General features: G+C 36.4%; 1 protein-coding gene across 1 annotated transcript in view; it reads right to left on the bottom strand.

Moving 5' to 3' along the window:
* Positions 1-2,472: 2,472 nt before the first annotated feature.
* LOC139377171 (ankyrin repeat and fibronectin type-III domain-containing protein 1-like) overlaps positions 2,473-18,844 on the bottom strand; it is a 165,841-nt gene continuing 149,469 nt past the window's right edge. Inside the window, exons 18-21 of the mRNA XM_071120176.1 lie at positions 5,131-5,353; positions 4,449-4,641; positions 3,485-3,628; positions 2,473-3,392 (exon numbers count right to left, since the gene is read on the bottom strand). Of these exons, the coding sequence (XP_070976277.1) occupies positions 2,702-3,392; positions 3,485-3,628; positions 4,449-4,641; positions 5,131-5,353 (1,251 nt within the window). The 3' untranslated portion in view covers positions 2,473-2,701. The remainder of the gene's footprint in view (positions 3,393-3,484; positions 3,629-4,448; positions 4,642-5,130; positions 5,354-18,844) is intronic.

Below are 18,844 nucleotides of genomic sequence, written 5' to 3'. Positions count from 1 at the left end.
AACGCTTTGCTTAGTGTGAAGTCTTATTTGCATATTTCCCAGAGTGCCTTGCCTTTTGATTATATTGTAGAGTTGCCACTCATGACTGCATTTGTTAGTGACAGAGACATGGTTGTTGCATTTTCAGTCCTGTGATCTTCACCAGGTGAGATCCTAAGCGAATGTTATCATATCATATAATGTAATTATATAAGACAATAAAATAAATATTTCCTAAGGCCTTTGAGGGCCTAGTTTTACCCTCATACAGTGGCCTGAAACTCCATATCAGGCCTGCAAGTCACATTTTGCTGGTTTGCAAAGTGATGTGTAATTCCTATTGGAATCCAGCCACAGGAATATCCAATTTAGTTTACATTTTTTCACCCAAGACTTCCAGGGTTGGGAATACTAAGATATGAGACTACCTAACCCATCTAAACTGGAACGGCCATTTCAGTAAAGGGTGCATTAAATCCAAGTAACAGATTAGATTATTTCAGAAAAATTGATGTTATTTATATTTTATAAGGTCCAATGCAGCTGTTTTTATCTCAACATCAAATCATTTCTGGGTAACAGTTAAGTATCTTACTGTGATTGTTTTGAATTAAAATTGTAATAAAGAAAATATAAATAGCTTCTTAGCAAAGAGCAATTTCTCAAGCAGGACTTTAGCCAGGACTGTCTGGGAGTGGTCTGAGTGGGGGAGGGGAAAACTAGACATTATTGACAAGGTAGTTTGGAACTCTCTTATTGGTCTATTAGCTCATTTACAGCCCCATACCACTAAAACAGGCTGAAATTTCAGCCGTCTTTTCAAACAGCTCTTACACTACAAGGGCATTTTCAGAATTTTCACAATTTCACAGTATTATTCCATCCTCATAGTGTGGAAATATATATGAAATACTGGAAAATCACATTTTGGACTGCACTGAGCCCTTTAAGTAGAATAACATCAATTAATCAATGTGCATGCAAAAAAACATAGATATTTAAACAAACAATTCTAAAATTCAACCTGCAATAGAGCATGCTGGGAAATATGATAATGATGGCAGAGGTTTTGGTTCAACTCTGGTTATTTAACACCAACACTGTGGTTCTTTAAATATTTACAGTGCTATATTTAACTCCTGAATCAACACTGGAAACGCTACACTGAAAAAGCAACACTAGTTAACACTGGCCAATTTGCTGTGTAGAGAAACACAAGGCTTGTATCTAATATGTACATCGACAAATGTACCACGAATACCCATCAATTGAAATAGCAACTCCGAGATCTTGCGGCCATCAACACAGATTCAAGTGCAAAGGTAAAGCAGTGCTTTAGTTCGTGTTGCATTGGTTATAGGTCATAACAGTTGGAGCCTTGGCTTGGTTCTGAGTTCTACAGTTCAGACAGTTGGCCAGCAACTTGAGTCTCTAGTACATTGTACAGAGAGAGCAAGGATTGTCCCGTCTGTGAGCTACACACGTCCACGAGCTCAGAGTCAGTTCAGCATGCCTGTCCACAGGGATATGAAGGACAGAGAGAAAGCGATGAAAGAAGGAACGAGGCCCACACAAACACACACAGAGGCAGAAACAGACAGGGAAAGGTGCATTGGTGGCAGTTTGGATACACCGTGGAGGGATACGTTTCGTATGCAACGTTCCAAAACGATAGTGCTCCATCCAAATGTCATCAATTATCCATTGTCCAATCGTTCAAAAGCTTGTCACTCAGTATCGTTCACTCCAAGAACATGTTGCTGAGCCGTCGTCCAATCCTGGAGGTTGTTACTGAACCACTGTCAAATGCTAGAATGTGTTACTGAACATGGGCCAATGCTAGACTTTTTACCTGAGCATCGTCCAATCCTGGGACCGGTTGCACCGGGTTGTAAGTGGATCGTTACTCTACGCCGGCTCTAACAATGATACCTGTTGCACCACCTGGTCGTAAGCCCTTCTATGAGCTACGACTGGGCATAGACTTTACATCTAGTAGGTGTAGGGTTAAATATGGACTCGTCATCATGATAGCGATCTATATTTTCAAAAGGATATGAGTCTCGTGTTCATATTTTACAACCTGCGCAGGCTTTTGGAGTTGCCTAAGCGTGAGTCAATAGCAAAATAATACACTTGATTTATGTTACATTATGACATGCTAAATGTGTGATATCTATTCCCACAGTGATTCTTTATGGATCCAACCCGTTCTGGTTAAGAAAACATGCATAGTGGTGGGCTTTGCGAAGTGAAGGTAAGTTTTAAAACCACCACGAGGATGGGAACAGCCTACGAACGGGTGCTGCCTAGCAACCATCATTTTGAAGCATCAAATCTCATGAACGTGCATTACTTTTGTTATGCCCAACTGGTGCAACCAGACCCTGGAGCACCATGCCAAACCATCATCCAATCCTAGAGCATGTTACTGATTATCATCCAATCCCTAGAGCGTGTTACTGATTATCATCCAATCCCTAGAGCGTGTTACTGATTATCATCCAATCCTAGAGCGTGTTACTGATTATCATCCAATCCCTAGAGCGTGTTACTGATTATCATCCAATCCTAGAGCGTGTTACTGATTATCATCCAATCCTAGAGCGTGTTACTGATTGTCATCCAATCCTAGAGCGTGTTACTGATTATCATCCAATCCCTAGAGCGTGTTACTGATTATCATCCAATCCTAGAGCGTGTTACTGATTGTCATCCAATCCTAGAGCGTGCTGCTGAGGATCTCTGACACCTGTGTGTTCGTTTGGTCGTCTGAGTCCACATCCTGGGCTGTTGCTCCTTCATATGCCTCCTCTCCTGACCCCTCCTCTGTGACAACCACCATCACCCCTGCCCCTCTCTCCCCCCGTCCCTCCATCCCTCTCTCCTCCTCTCCCCAGCCCCTGTTCTCAAGCAATGTTTCCTTACACGGTTCCACAAAGATCCTCCTGACATGGGGCCTGGGCTCCCTCTGCCCCGCCCCACTGCCCTCCAGGACACAGGAAGCATGACTAACGTATGTCTCCCCCTGAGGGGATGGGAGATCCAGGGGCAGGTCTGGGTCCTTCTGCCTGGTATAGACCCCCTCAGACAGGGACCTAGTGTGGCTGTCGCTATGGCTTTTCAACCAGTGCTGGGGCCCAGCGGCCCCGTGGCTTCTGGACAACAGCTTCCGCTTGGTTGGGGGGTTGGCTAGGGGCCGCAGGGGGGTGGAGGAGTGCTGGTCCTGGGTTGTCTTGGAGAGTGAGAGACCCTCCAGGATTTTGGTGCAAGAAAGGGTGGTCTCGGGGAGAATGAGGGCAGGGGAGAAGGGTGGGGCTGAGGATAGGTGGAAGGCGGGGGAGAGTAGTGGGCCTGGGGAGAGGGGGAAGGCGGGGGAGAGAGGGAGGTCTTTGGGATGGCAGATGCTGTACCTGGAAAGGGAAAAACAGATCCCTTAGGTTATATTCAAGGCTCTGTCAAAAAGACAAACCATTAGATTATAGAGGAAAAGAGAGTTGGGGACAGGGACACATCTTTGGAGAGTGAGGGGGACAGGGACACATCTTTGGAGAGTGAGGGGGACAGGGACACATCTTTGGAGAGAGTGGGGGACAGGGACACATCTTTGGAGAGTGAGGGGGACAGGGACACATCTGAGCTCGTGTATCTGCAGTATTTCAGGGTCAGGGGTTAGAGGTCATTCTCTTCCTGAGCTTGTGTATCTGCAGTATGTCAGGGTCAGGGTTAGAGGTTGTTAGCAGCTGATGTTATTCTTGAATAACACAGACCCCAAAGCAAATCAGGGGGAGACAAATAGGTTTATTCAAAAATAACAAATCATAGATGTTACGCTGGGAAGTAGATGGTCAATGTTCCTTCTTCCAGGTCCTAAATGATTCTCCACAGAACAAAGTGACAGTATGTAATTTATAACCCCCAACCCTAGTCTGTGGTTGACCAATTAGAATTCCTTGCATTAAAATTAGCCAATGGTCAAATAACAAGTGTCCTGTTTCAGGCTCAATGTATAGACGATTCAGACCAACGAGATCTTGCCACACGTAGCTATGAGTCCAGGACTGAAACCCCTACACAGATTTTAACCAGATGTTGAACTGAAAAACAACTATTTCCATTGATCGTTAATTCCCTATTTACCTCTAGTCCTCTGTGTTGTGTATTATCTTAAAATATTCTTACAAGCTTGTTCTCATACCTGAGATTGTGTATCTGCAGTACGTCAGGGTCAGGGTTAGAGGTCGTTGTTGTACCTTAGTTCGTGTATCCGCAGTACGACATGGTCAGGGTTAGAGGTCGTTATTGTACCTTAGTTCGTGTATCCGCAGTACGTCAGGGTCAGGGGTTAAAGGTGGTACCTGAGCTTGTGTATCTGCAGTACGTCGGGGTCAGGGTTAGAGGTCGTTATTGTACCTTAGTTTGTGTATCTGCAGTACATCAGGGTCAGGGGTTAAAGGTCGTTATTGTACCTTAGTTCGTGTATCTGCAGTACGTCGGGAGCGCTGCCTCCCAGGGCGTGCACAGCCTGCTGGGATAGGTCCTGTTGGGAAGAGTAGAGCAGGTCCAGCTCACGGGGGGACAAGGCCTCGCTGGAGTCATAGTCGCTGTCTGTTGGCAGGAACACCTCTGAACAACCGTCCTCATCTGACCCCAGTTGGGAGTCTGAGGGAGGAAACAGACAGACAGACAGACGGGTCAGAAACACCCCATTGGGCACAGAGGTCAATTCAATGTCTATTCCACGTTGGTTCAACGTAAATTTCATTGAAATGACATGGAAACAACATTGATTCAACCAGTGTGTGACACATACAGTCCATGTACAAGACAGTGTTGCACACAGACACAGAACAAACTATGATTGTAGAGTGGGGGTATGTGTTTAGCATAAAGATAAAGGCCATCCCTGACGTATTTCCAGTATGTAGAGATGTGAGTGTGTGTGTCTTGAAGTGCTAACACACCCCTACCCCCCATCCACACGAGGAGCATCTTCATCATCATCTTCGAAGGACAGCCAAGATGGTGTGTGTGTGTGTGTGTGTGTGTGTTTGTGTGTGTGTGTGTGTGTGTGTGTGTGTGTGTGTGTGTGTGTGTGCGTGCGTGCGTGCGTGCGTGTGAGTGAGTGCGTGTGTGTGTCATTCTCCTCACCACTAGCATCCTTCCTGGGTCGTAGCTCAGGTGAGGGTGATGGTGTGGGTAGGTAGTCCATGGTCGAGGATGCTGAGTCACTCTTCTGTGCCCCCTGGTCTGACTCAGGCTTGCTGGCATTGACCAGGCTGGTGATGGGCACACCGCCACTGGGATGCTTGTAGCGGGCATACTGCAGGGCATCAGTGATCCAACGCAGCTCCTGCCACATCTCATCCAGCTGCTGCAATAGAAAATAAAACATCATTATACACATAACACGGTTATAAAGCATCAGAGTTATTATAGTTAGTTATAGTTGATTATCATAGTTATTATAGTTAGTTATAGTTGATTATCATAGTTATTATAGTTAGTTATAGTTGATTATCATGGTTATTATAGTTAGTTATAGTTGATTATCATAGTTATTATAGTTAGTTATAGTTGATTATCATAGTTATTATAGTTAGTTATAGTTGATTATCATAGTTATTATAGTTAGTTATAGTTGATTATCATGGTTATTATAGTTAGTTATAGTTGATTATCATGGTTATTATAGTTGATCATCATAGTTATTATAGTTCGTTATAGTTGATTATCATAGTTATTATAGATGATTATCATAGTTATTATAGTTAGTTATAGTTGATTATCATAGTTATTATAGTTAGTTATAGTTGATTATCATAGTTATTATAGTTGATTATCATAGTTATTATAGTTCGTTATAGTTGATTATCATAGTTATTATAGTTAGTTATAGTTGATTATCATAGTTATTATAGATGATTATCATAGTTATTATAGTTAGTTATAGTTGATTATCATGGTTATTATAGTTAGTTATAGTTGATTATCATAGTTATTATAGTTGATTATCATAGTTATTATAGTTAGTTATAGTTGATTATCATAGTTATTATAGTTAGTTATAGTTGATTATCATAGTTATTATAGTTAGTTATAGTTGATTATCATGGTTATTATAGTTAGTTATAGTTGATTATCATAGTTATTATAGTTAGTTATAGTTGATTATAATAGTTATTATAGTTAGTTATAGTTGATTATCATAGTTATTATAGTTAGTTATAGTTGATTATCATAGTTATTATAGATGATTATCATAGTTATTATAGTTAGTTATAGTTGATTATCATGGTTATTATAGTTAGTTATAGTTGATTATCATAGTTATTATAGTTAGTTATAGTTGATTATCATAGTTATTATAGTTAGTTATAGTTGATTATCATAGTTATTATAGTTAGTTATAGTTGATTATCATGGTTATTATAGTTAGTTATAGTTGATTATCATAGTTATTATAGTTAGTTATAGTTGATTATAATAGTTATTATAGTTAGTTATAGTTGATTATCATAGTTATTATAGTTAGTTATAGTTGATTATCATAGTTATTATAGATGATTATCATAGTTATTATAGTTAGTTATAGTTGATTATCATGGTTATTATAGTTAGTTATAGTTGATTATCATAGTTATTATAGTTAGTTATAGTTGATTATCATAGTTATTATAGTTAGTTATAGTTGATTATCATAGTTACTATAGTTAGTTATAGTTGATTATCATAGTTATTATAGATGATTATCATAGTTATTATAGTTAGTTATAGTTGATTATCATAGTTATTATAGTTAGTTATAGTTGATTATCATAGTTATTATAGTTAGTTATAGTTGATTATAATAGTTATTATAGTTAGTTATAGTTGATTATAATAGTTATTATAGTTAGTTATAGTTGATTATCATAGTTATTATAGTTAGTTATAGTTGATTATCATAGTTATTATAGTTAGTTATAGTTGATTATCATAGTTATTATAGTTAGTTATAGTTGATTATCATAGTTATTATAGTTAGTTGTAGTTGATTATAATAGTTATTATAGTTAGTTATAGATGATTATAATAGTTATTATAGTTAGTTATAGTTGATTATCATAGTTAGTTATAGTTGATTATCATAGTTATTATAGTTAGTTATAGTTGATTATCATAGTTAGTTATAGTTGATTATCATAGTTATTATAGTTAGTTATAGTTGATTATCATAGTTATTATAGTTAGTTATAGTTGATTATCATAGTTATTATAGTTAGTTATAGTTGATTATCATAGTTATTATAGTTAGTTGTAGTTGATTATAATAGTTATTATAGTTAGTTATAGATGATTATAATAGTTATTATAGTTAGTTATAGTTGATTATCATAGTTAGTTATAGTTGATTATCATAGTTATTATAGTTAGTTATAGTTGATTATCATAGTTAGTTATAGTTGATTATCATAGTTATTATAGTTAGTTATAGTTGATTATCATAGTTATTATAGTTAGTTATAGTTGATTATCATAGTTATTATAGTTAGTTATAGTTGATTATAATAGTTATTATAGTTAGTTATAGTTGATTATCATAGTTATTATAGTTAGTTATAGTTGATTATAATAGTTATTATAGTTAGTTATAGTTGATTATCATAGTTATTATAGTTAGTTATAGTTGATTATCATAGTTATTATAGTTAGTTGTAGTTGATTATCATAGTTATTATAGTTAGTTATAGTTGATTATCATAGTTATTATAGTTAGTTATAGTTGATTATCATAGTTATTATAGTTAGTTGTAGTTGATTATAATAGTTATTATAGTTAGTTATAGATGATTATAATAGTTATTATAGTTAGTTATAGTTGATTATCATAGTTAGTTATAGTTGATTATCATAGTTATTATAGTTAGTTGTAGTTGATTATCATAGTTAGTTATAGTTGATTATCATAGTTATTATAGTTAGTTATAGTTGATTATCATAGTTATTATAGTTAGTTATAGTTGATTATCATAGTTATTATAGTTAGTTATAGTTGATTATCATAGTTATTATAGTTAGTTGTAGTTGATTATAATAGTTAATATAGTTAGTTATAGATGATTATAATAGTTATTATAGTTAGTTATAGTTGATTATCATAGTTAGTTATAGTTGATTATCATAGTTATTATAGTTAGTTATAGTTGATTATCATAGTTAGTTATAGTTGATTATCATAGTTATTATAGTTAGTTATAGTTGATTATCATAGTTATTATAGTTAGTTATAGTTGATTATCATAGTTATTATAGTTAGTTATAGTTGATTATCATAGTTATTATAGTTAGTTATAGTTGATTATCATAGTTATTATAGTTAGTTATAGTTGATTATAATAGTTATTATAGTTAGTTATAGTTGATTATCATAGTTATTATAGTTAGTTATAGTTGATTATCATAGTTATTATAGTTAGTTGTAGTTGATTATCATAGTTATTATAGTTAGTTATAGTTGATTATCATAGTTATTATAGTTAGTTATAGTTGATTATCATAGTTATTATAGTTAGTTGTAGTTGATTATAATAGTTATTATAGTTAGTTATAGATGATTATAATAGTTATTATAGTTAGTTATAGTTGATTATCATAGTTAGTTATAGTTGATTATCATAGTTATTATAGTTAGTTATAGTTGATTATCATAGTTAGTTATAGTTGATTATCATAGTTATTATAGTTAGTTATAGTTGATTATCATAGTTATTATAGTTAGTTATAGTTGATTATCATAGTTATTATAGTTAGTTATAGTTGATTATCATAGTTATTATAGTTAGTTGTAGTTGATTATAATAGTTATTATAGTTAGTTATAGATGATTATAATAGTTATTATAGTTAGTTATAGTTGATTATCATAGTTAGTTATAGTTGATTATCATAGTTATTATAGTTAGTTATAGTTGATTATCATAGTTAGTTATAGTTGATTATCATAGTTATTATAGTTAGTTATAGTTGATTATCATAGTTATTATAGTTAGTTATAGTTGATTATCATAGTTATTATAGTTAGTTATAGTTGATTATCATAGTTATTATAGTTAGTTATAGTTGATTATAATAGTTATTATAGTTAGTTATAGTTGATTATCATAGTTATTATAGTTAGTTATAGTTGATTATAATAGTTATTATAGTTAGTTATAGTTGATTATCATAGTTATTATAGTTAGTTATAGTTGATTATCATAGTTATTATAGTTAGTTGTAGTTGATTATAATAGTTATTATAGTTAGTTATAGATGATTATAATAGTTATTATAGTTAGTTATAGTTGATTATCATAGTTAGTTATAGTTGATTATCATAGTTATTATAGTTAGTTATAGTTGATTATCATAGTTAGTTATAGTTGATTATCATAGTTATTATAGTTAGTTATAGTTGATTATCATAGTTATTATAGTTAGTTATAGATGATTATCATAGTTACTATAGTTAGTTATAGTTGATTATCATAGTTAGTTATAGTTGATTATCATAGTTAGTTAAAGTTGATTATCATAGTTAGTTATAGTTGATTATCATAGTTATTATAGTTAGTTATAGTTGATTATCATAGTTATTATAGTTAGTTATAGATGATTATCATAGTTACTATAGTTAGTTATAGTTGATTATCATAGTTAATTATAGTTGATTATCATAGTTATTATAGTTGATTATCATAGTTATCATAGTTAGTTATAGTTGATTATCAGAGTTATTATAGTTCGTTGTAGTTGATTATCATAGTTATTATAGTTAGTTAAAGTTGATTATCATAGTTAGTTATAGTTGATTATCATAGTTATTATAGTTCGCTGTAGTTGATTATCATAGTTATTATAGTTAGTTATAGTTGAGTATCATAGTTATTATAGTTAGTTATAGTTGATTATCATAGTTAGTTATAGATGATTATCATAGTTATTATAGTTAGTTATAGTTGATTATAATAGTTATTATAGTTAGTTATAGTTGATTATCATAGTTAGTTATAGATGATTATCATAGTTATTATAGTTAGTTATAGTTGATTATCATAGTTAGTTATAGATGATTATCATAGTTATTATAGTTAGTTATAGTTGATTATCATAGTTAGTTATAGTTGATTATAATAGTTATTATAGTTAGTTATAGTTGATTATAATAGTTATTATAGTTAGTTATAGTTGATTATAATAGTTATTATAGTTAGTTATAGTTGATTATCATAGTTATTATAGTTAGTTATAGTTGATTATAATAGTTATTATAGTTAGTTATAGTTGATTATAATAGTTATTATAGTTAGTTATAGTTGATTATCATAGTTATTATAGTTAGTTATAGTTGATTATCATAGTTATTATAGTTAGTTATAGTTGATTATCATAGTTATTATAGTTAGTTATAGTTGATTATAATAGTTATTATAGTTAGTTATAGTTAATTATCATAGTTATTATAGTTAGTTATAGTTGATTATCATAGTTAGTTATAGTTAATTATAATAGTTATTATAGTTAGTTATAGTTGATTATCATAGTTATTATAGTTAGTTATAGTTGATTATCATAGTTAGTTATAGTTGATTATCATAGTTATTATAGTTAGTTATAGTTGATTATAATAGTTATTATAGTTAGTTATAGTTGATTATCATAGTTAATTATAGTTGATTATCATAGTTATTATAGTTAGTTATAGTTGATTATCATAGTTATTATAGTTAATTATAGTTGATTATCATAGTTATTATAGTTTGTTATAGTTGATTATCATAGTTATTATAGTTAGTTAAAGTTGATTATCATAGTTAGTTATAGTTGATTATCATAGTTATTATAGTTAGTTATAGTTGATTATAATAGTTATTATAGTTAGTTATAGTTGATTATAATAGTTATTATAGTTAGTTATAGTTGATTATCATAGTTAATTATAGTTGATTATCATAGTTATTATAGTTAGTTATAGTTGATTATCATAGTTATTATAGTTAGTTAAAGTTGATTATCATAGTTAGTTATAGTTGATTATCATAGTTATTATAGTTAGTTATAGTTGATTATAATAGTTATTATAGTTAGTTATAGTTGATTATCATAGTTATCATAGTTAGTTATAGTTGATTATCATAGTTATTATAGTTAGTTATAGTTGATTATCATAGTTATTATAGTTAGTTATAGTTGATTATCATAGTTAGTTATAGTTAGTTATAGTTGATTATCATAGTTATTATAGTTAGTTATAGTTGATTATAATAGTTATTATAGTTAGTTATAGTTGATTATCATAGTTATTATAGTTAGTTATAGTTGATTATCATAGTTGTAAAGATTCTCATTCAGCTGCTGCAATAGAGAACAAATCCCACTCATTATATACATAATACAAATGACAGTTCTAATATAAAGATTCTCATCCAGCTGCTGGGAGGAGAGAGACACAGAGAGTCACAGTCGTTGTGTATAACAGTTTCAAAACATAGAAATGTTGTAGGAGGGAGAGAGAGAGTGTCTGAAGGGGGAGAGAAAGTGTCTGGAGGAGGAGAGAGAGTGTCTGGAGGGGGAGAGAGAGTGTCTGGAGGGGGAGAGAGAGTGTCTGGAGGGGGAGAGAGAGTGTCTAGAGGGGGAGAGAGAGTGTCTGGAGGGGGAATGAGAGTGTCTGGAGGGGGAGAGAGAGTGTCTGGAGGGGGAGAGAGAGTGTCTGGAGGGGGAGAGAGAGTGTCTGGAGGGGGAGAGAGAGAGTGTCCATAGAGAATCAAAAAGGACATCACATGAAAGTGTTTTGTCCTCAGCCAGTCCGACACAAACCGTGGTACTGGCACAGATTATTACAAAGCTTCAAGTGAATTTGAAGCATTAAACAGATGCAAAGATACAGGTAAAGAACCATGAACATCATGTGACACTAGCAGCCCACTGGCTACTGATGCTGAGAGGTTGTACAGTAGCTTAAGGTTTATAGCAGGTTACTGATGCTGAGAGGTTGTACAGTAGCTTAAGGTTTATAGCAGGTTACTGATGCTGAGAGGTTGTACAGTAGCTTAAGGTTTATAGCAGGTTACTGATGCTGAGAGGTTGTACAGTAGCTTAAGGTTTATAGCAGGTTACTGATGCTGAGAGGTTGTACAGTAGCTTAAGGTTTATAGCAGGTTACTGATGCTGAGAGGTTGTACAGTAGCTTAAGGTTTATAGCAGGTTACTGATGCTGAGAGGTTGTACAGTAGCTTAAGGTTTATAGCAGGTTACTGATGCTGAGAGGTTGTACAGTAGCTTAAGGTTTATAGCAGGTTACTGATGCTGAGAGGTTGTACAGTAGCTTAAGGTTTATAGCAGGTTACTGATGCTGAGAGGTTGTACAGTAGCTTAAGGTTTATAGCAGGTTACTGATGCTGAGAGGTTGTACAGTAGCTTAAGGTTTATAGCAGGTTACTGATGCTGAGAGGTAGTACAGTAGCTTAAGGTTTATAGCAGGTTACTTATGCTGAGAGGTTGTACAGTAGCTTAAGGTTTATAGCAGGTTACTTATGCTGAGAGGTTGTACAGTAGCTTAAGGTTTATAGCAGGTTACTTATGCTGAGAGGTTGTACAGTAGCTTAAGGTTTATAGCAGGTTACTGATGCTGAGAGGTTGTACAGTAGCTTAAGGTTTATAGCAGGTTTCTATTTCACTCATAGGGACAACACTGTTCACACATAGTCCTGATCACATCACAGCAGAGATAGTCCTGATCACATCACAGCAGAGATAGTCCTGATTACATCACAGCAGAGATAGTCCTGATCACATCACAGCAGAGATAGTCCTGATCACATCACAGCAGAGATAGTCCTGATCACATCACAGCAGAGATAGTCCTGATCACATCACAGCAGAGATAGTCCTGATCACATCACAGCAGAGATAGTCCTGATTACATCACAGCAGAGATAGTCCTGATCACATCACAGCAGAGATAGTCCTGATCACATCACAGCAGAGATAGTCCTGATTACATCACAGCAGAGATAGTCCTGATCACATCACAGCAGAGATAGTCCTGATCACATCACAGCAGAGATAGTCCTGATCACATCACAGCAGATATAGTCCTGATCACATCACAGCAGAGATAGTCCTGATCACATCACAGCAGAGATAGTCCTGATTACATCACAGCAGAGATAGTCCTGATCACATCACAGCAGAGATAGTCCTGATCACATCACAGCAGAGATAGTCCTGACAGCAGAGATAGTCCTGATCACATCACAGCAGAGATAGTCCTGATCACATCACAGCAGAGATAGTCCTGATTACATCACAGCAGAGATAGTCCTGATTACATCACAGCAGAGATAGTCCTGATTACATCACAGCAGAGATAGTCCTGATCACATCACAGCAGAGATAGTCCTGATTACATCACAGCAGAGATAGTCCTGATCACATCACAGCAGAGATAGTCCTGATTACATCACAGCAGAGATAGTCCTGATTACATCACAGCAGAGATAGTCCTGATTACATCACAGCAGAGATAGTCCTGATCACATCACAGCAGAGATAGTCCTGATTACATCACAGCAGAGATAGTCCTGATCACATCACATCAGAGATAGTCCTGATTACATCACAGCAGAGATAGTCCTGATTACATCACAGCAGAGATAGTCCTGATCACATCACAGCAGAGATAGTCCTGATTACATCACAGCAGAGATAGTCCTGATTACATCACAGCAGAGATAGTCCTGATCACATCACAGCAGAGATAGTCCTGATTACATCACAGCAGAGATAGTCCTGATCACATCACAGCAGAGATAGTCCTGATCACATCACAGCAGAGATAGTCCTGATTACATCACAGCAGAGATAGTCCTGATTACATCACAGCAGAGATAGTCCTGATAACATCACAGCAGAGATAGTCCTGATTACATCACAGCAGAGATAGTCCTGATTACATCACAGCAGAGATAGTCCTGATCACATCACAGCAGAGATAGTCCTGATTACATCACAGCAGAGATAGTCCTGATCACATCACAGCAGAGATAGTCCTGATTACATCACAGCAGAGATAGTCCTGATTACATCACAGCAGAGATAGTCCTGATTACATCACAGCAGAGATAGTCCTGATTACATCACAGCAGAGATAGTCCTGATCACATCACAGCAGAGATAGTCCTGATTACATCACAGCAGAGATAGTCCTGATCACATCACAGCAGAGATAGTCCTGATCACATCACAGCAGAGATAGTCCTGATTACATCACAGCAGAGATAGTCCTGATTACATCACAGCAGAGATAGTCCTGATTACATCACAGCAGAGATAGTCCTGATTACATCACAGCAGAGATAGTCCTGATCACATCACAGCAGAGATAGTCCTGATTACATCACAGCAGAGATAGTCCTGATTACATCACAGCAGAGATAGTCCTGATTACATCACAGCAGAGATAGTCCTGATTACATCACAGCAGAGATAGTCCTGATCACATCACAGCAGAGATAGTCCTGATTACATCACAGCAGAGATAGTCCTGATCACATCACAGCAGAGATAGTCCTGATCACATCACAGCAGAGATAGTCCTGATCACATCACAGCAGAGATAGTCCTGATCACATCACAGCAGAGATAGTCCTGATTACATCACAGCAGAGATAGTCCTGATCACATCACAGCAGAGATAGTCCTGATCACATCACAGCAGAGATAGTCCTGATTACATCACAGCAGAGATAGTCCTGATCACATCACAGCAGAGATAGTCCTGATCACATCACAGCAGAGATAGTCCTGATCACATCACAGCAGAGATAGTCCTGATTACATCACAGCAGAGATAGTCCTGATCACATCACAGCAGAGATAGTCCTGATCACATCACAGCAGAGATAGTCCTGATTACATCACAGCAGAGATAGTCCTGATCACATCACAGCAGAGACAGTCCTGATTACATCACAGCAGAGATAGTCCTGATCACATCACAGCAGAGATAGTCCTGATTACATCACAGCAGAGATAGTCCTGATCACATCACAGCAGAGATAGTCCTGATCACATCACAGCAGAGATAGTCCTGATTACATCACAGCAGAGATAGTCCTGATTACATCACAGCAGAGATAGTCCTGATCACATCACATCAGAGATAGTCCTGATTACATCACAGCAGAGATAGTCCTGATTACATCACAGCAGAGATAGTCCTGATTACATCACAGCAGAGATAGTCCTGATCACATCACAGCAGAGATAGTCCTGATTACATCACAGCAGAGATAGTCCTGATCACATCACAGCAGAGATAGTCCTGATCACATCACAGCAGATATAGTCCTGATCACATCACAGCAGAGATAGTCCTGATCACATCACAGCAGAGATAGTCCTGATCACATCACAGCAGAGATAGTCCTGATTACATCACAGCAGAGATAGTCCTGATTACATCACAGCAGAGATAGTCCTGATTACATCACAGCAGAGATAGTCCTGATCACATCACAGCAGAGATAGTCCTGATCACATCACAGCAGAGATAGTCCTGATTACATCACAGCAGAGATAGTCCTGATCACATCACAGCAGAGATAGTCCTGATCACATCACAGCAGAGATAGTCCTGATCACATCACAGCAGAGATAGTCCTGATTACATCACAGCAGAGATAGTCCTGATTACATCACAGCAGAGATAGTCCTGATTACATCACAGCAGAGATAGTCCTGATTACATCACAGCAGAGATAGTCCTGATTACATCACAGCAGAGATAGTCCTGATCACATCACAGCAGAGATAGTCCTGATCACATCACAGCAGAGATAGTCCTGATTACATCACAGCAGAGATAGTCCTGATTACATCACAGCAGAGATAGTCCTGATTACATCACAGCAACCTTGAGAAGCAGCAGAGAACCTTTGGTGTGCAGTGGGTCATTATTATGGGCACAGTGTGCTTTCTATACTATAGGTTTGTCCCCTAAATGGCACCCTATTCCCTATATAGTGCACTACTTGTCTCCAGGGCCCATAGGAGTAGTGCACTATGTAGGGAATAGGTTGTCATTTGGGGGACACACCTATAGTATAGAAAGCACACTGTGCCCATAATAAAGACCCACTGCACACCAAATCCCTTCTCTCATTCTTTACGTCACTCCAAACCTCCCCTGGGAAGCAGGGTTGACACTGCACATACTGTGTGTGTGTGAGACAGAGATTGTGTGTGAGCGCACTCGCATATGTGTGCATATATAGCTATGTGTGACTATTGTGTTTGTGTGTTTGTGTGTGTGTGACTATTGTGTTTGTGTGTTTGTGTGTGTGTGTGTGTGTGTGTGTGTGTGTGTGTGTGTGTGTGTGTGTGTGTGTGTGTGTGTGTGTGTGTGTGTGTGTGTGTGTGTGTGTGTGTGTGTGTGAGTGAGTGCACAGAGGAGAATGAAGCAGCAATTAGGCGTCTGTCTGAGAGAGTATGAAGAGCTGACACACACACACACACGCACATAAAAGAGACTAGTGGATGACACAGATGGAAATGGAATGCCGTGGATCAGATGGCAGAGAGAGAGAGAGAGAGAGAGAGAGAGAGAGAGAGAGAGAGAGACAGTGAGAGAGACAGCAAGAGAGCGAGACAGAGAGACAGAGAGAGAGAGACAGAGAGAGAGAGAGAGAGAGAGAGAGAGAGAGACAGTGAGAGAGACAGCAAGAGAGCGAGACAGAGAGACAGAGAGAGAGAGACAGAGAGAGAGAGAGACAGAGATAGCAAGCAAGAAAGACAGAGAGAGAGAGAGAGAGATACAGAGAAAGAAAGAGAGACAGCGAGAGACCCTCTTTGCCACTCCTGCAAAGAGGGTCTCAACATTGAAGTCACACATACACACAAACAGGCCCAACCCCCAGTCTCACAAATGTCCTCCTGTGTGCTACCTATATACCCCCACTACAATCCCCATACTTTAATGAAGACAGTTTCTCCATCCTGGAGGGGGAAATCAAGCATTTCCAGGCCCAGGGACATGTACTAGTCTGTGGTGACCTAAATGTCAGAACTGGACAAGAACCTGGCACACTCAGCACACAGGGGGACAAACACCTGCCTGGAGGTGACAGCATTCCCTCCCCCATATGCCCCCCTAGGCACAACTATGACAACATAACCAACAATAACGGGTCACAACTCCTGCAGCTCTGTCGCACACTGGGTATGTACATAGTCAATGGTAGGCTTCGAGGGGACTCCTATGGTAGGTACACCTATAGCTCATCTCTTTGCAGTAGTACCGTAGACTACTTTATCACTGACCTCAACCCAGAGTCTCTCAGAGCGTTCACAGTCAGCTCACTGACACCCCTATCAGATCCCAGCAAAATTACAGTCTACTTGAAGAGAGAAATACTCAATCATGAGGCATCATCAGCCAAAGCCAAAGAAACTGAATAATATTAAGAAATACCATAGATGGAAGGAATGCAGTTTGGAAACTTACCAAAAAACCATTAGGTAAATACAAATTAAATCCCTTTTAGACAATTTCCTGGACAAAACGTTTCACTGTAATAGTGAAGGTCTAAACTTGGCAGTAGAAAACCTAAACAGTATATTTGACCTCTCAGCTTCCCTATCAAATATAAAAATGTCAAACAGAAAACAGAAGAAAATTATTTGATGAAGAATGCAAAAACCTAAGAAAGAAATTGAGAAACATGTCCAACTAAAAACATAGAGACCCCAAAAACCTGAGCCTACGTCTTCACTATGGTGAATCACTAAAACAATACAGAAATACACTACGGAAAAAGAAGGAACAGCACATGAGAAATCAGCTCAATGTAATTGAAGAATCCATAGACTCTAACCACTTCTGGAAAAATTGGAAAACACCAAACAAACAACAACACAAAGAATTATCTATCCAAAACGGAGATGTATGGATAAACCACTTCTCCAATCTTTTTGGACCTATAACAAATAACAAACAGCAAAAACATATACATGACCAAATACAAATCTTAGAATCAACTTTTAAAGGCTACCAGAACCCACTGGATTCTCCAATTACATTGAATGAACTGCAGGACAACATACAAACACTCCAACCCAAAAAGGCCTGTGGTGTTGATGGTATCCTTAATGAAATTATCAAATATTCAGACCAAAAATTCCAATTGGCTATACTTAAACTCTTTAACATCATCCTTAGCTCTGGCATCTTCCCCAATATTTGGAACCAAGGACTGATCACCGCAATCCACACAAGTGGAGACAAATTTGACCCCAATAACTAATGTGGGATATGCATCAACAGCAACCTTGGGAAAATCCTATGCATTTTCATTAACAGCAGACTCTTACATTTCTTCAGTGAAATAAAATGTAGTGAGCAAATGTCCCTGCACACCCTAATTGACAAACAAACAAACCAAAACAAAGGCAAAGTCTTCTCATACTTTGTTGATTTCAAAAAATCTTTTGAATTTGGCATGAGGGTCTGCTATACAAATTGATGGAATCGAGTGTTGGGGGTAAAACATACAATGTTATAAAATCCATGTACACAAAGAACAAGTGGACGGTTAAAATTCGCAAAAAAACACTCACATTTCTTCCCACAGGGTCGTGGGGTGAGACAGGGATGCAGCTTTAGCACCACCCTCTTTAACATATATATCAACAAATTGGCACGGGCACTAGAACAGTCTGCAGCACCCGGCCTCACCCTACTAGAATCTGAAGTCAAATGTCTACTGTTTGCTGATGATCTGGTGCTTCTGTCATAATATATGACTATATTAGACACATTTTATATATTAGACACACTTCTGTCA

The sequence above is a fragment of the Oncorhynchus clarkii genome, chromosome 20, assembly GCF_045791955.1.
Source record: "Oncorhynchus clarkii lewisi isolate Uvic-CL-2024 chromosome 20, UVic_Ocla_1.0, whole genome shotgun sequence".
Lineage (NCBI taxonomy): Eukaryota > Metazoa > Chordata > Actinopteri > Salmoniformes > Salmonidae > Oncorhynchus > Oncorhynchus clarkii.
Note: the sequence above shows the minus strand (reverse complement) of the source record. Positions and strands in the feature narration are given on the sequence as shown.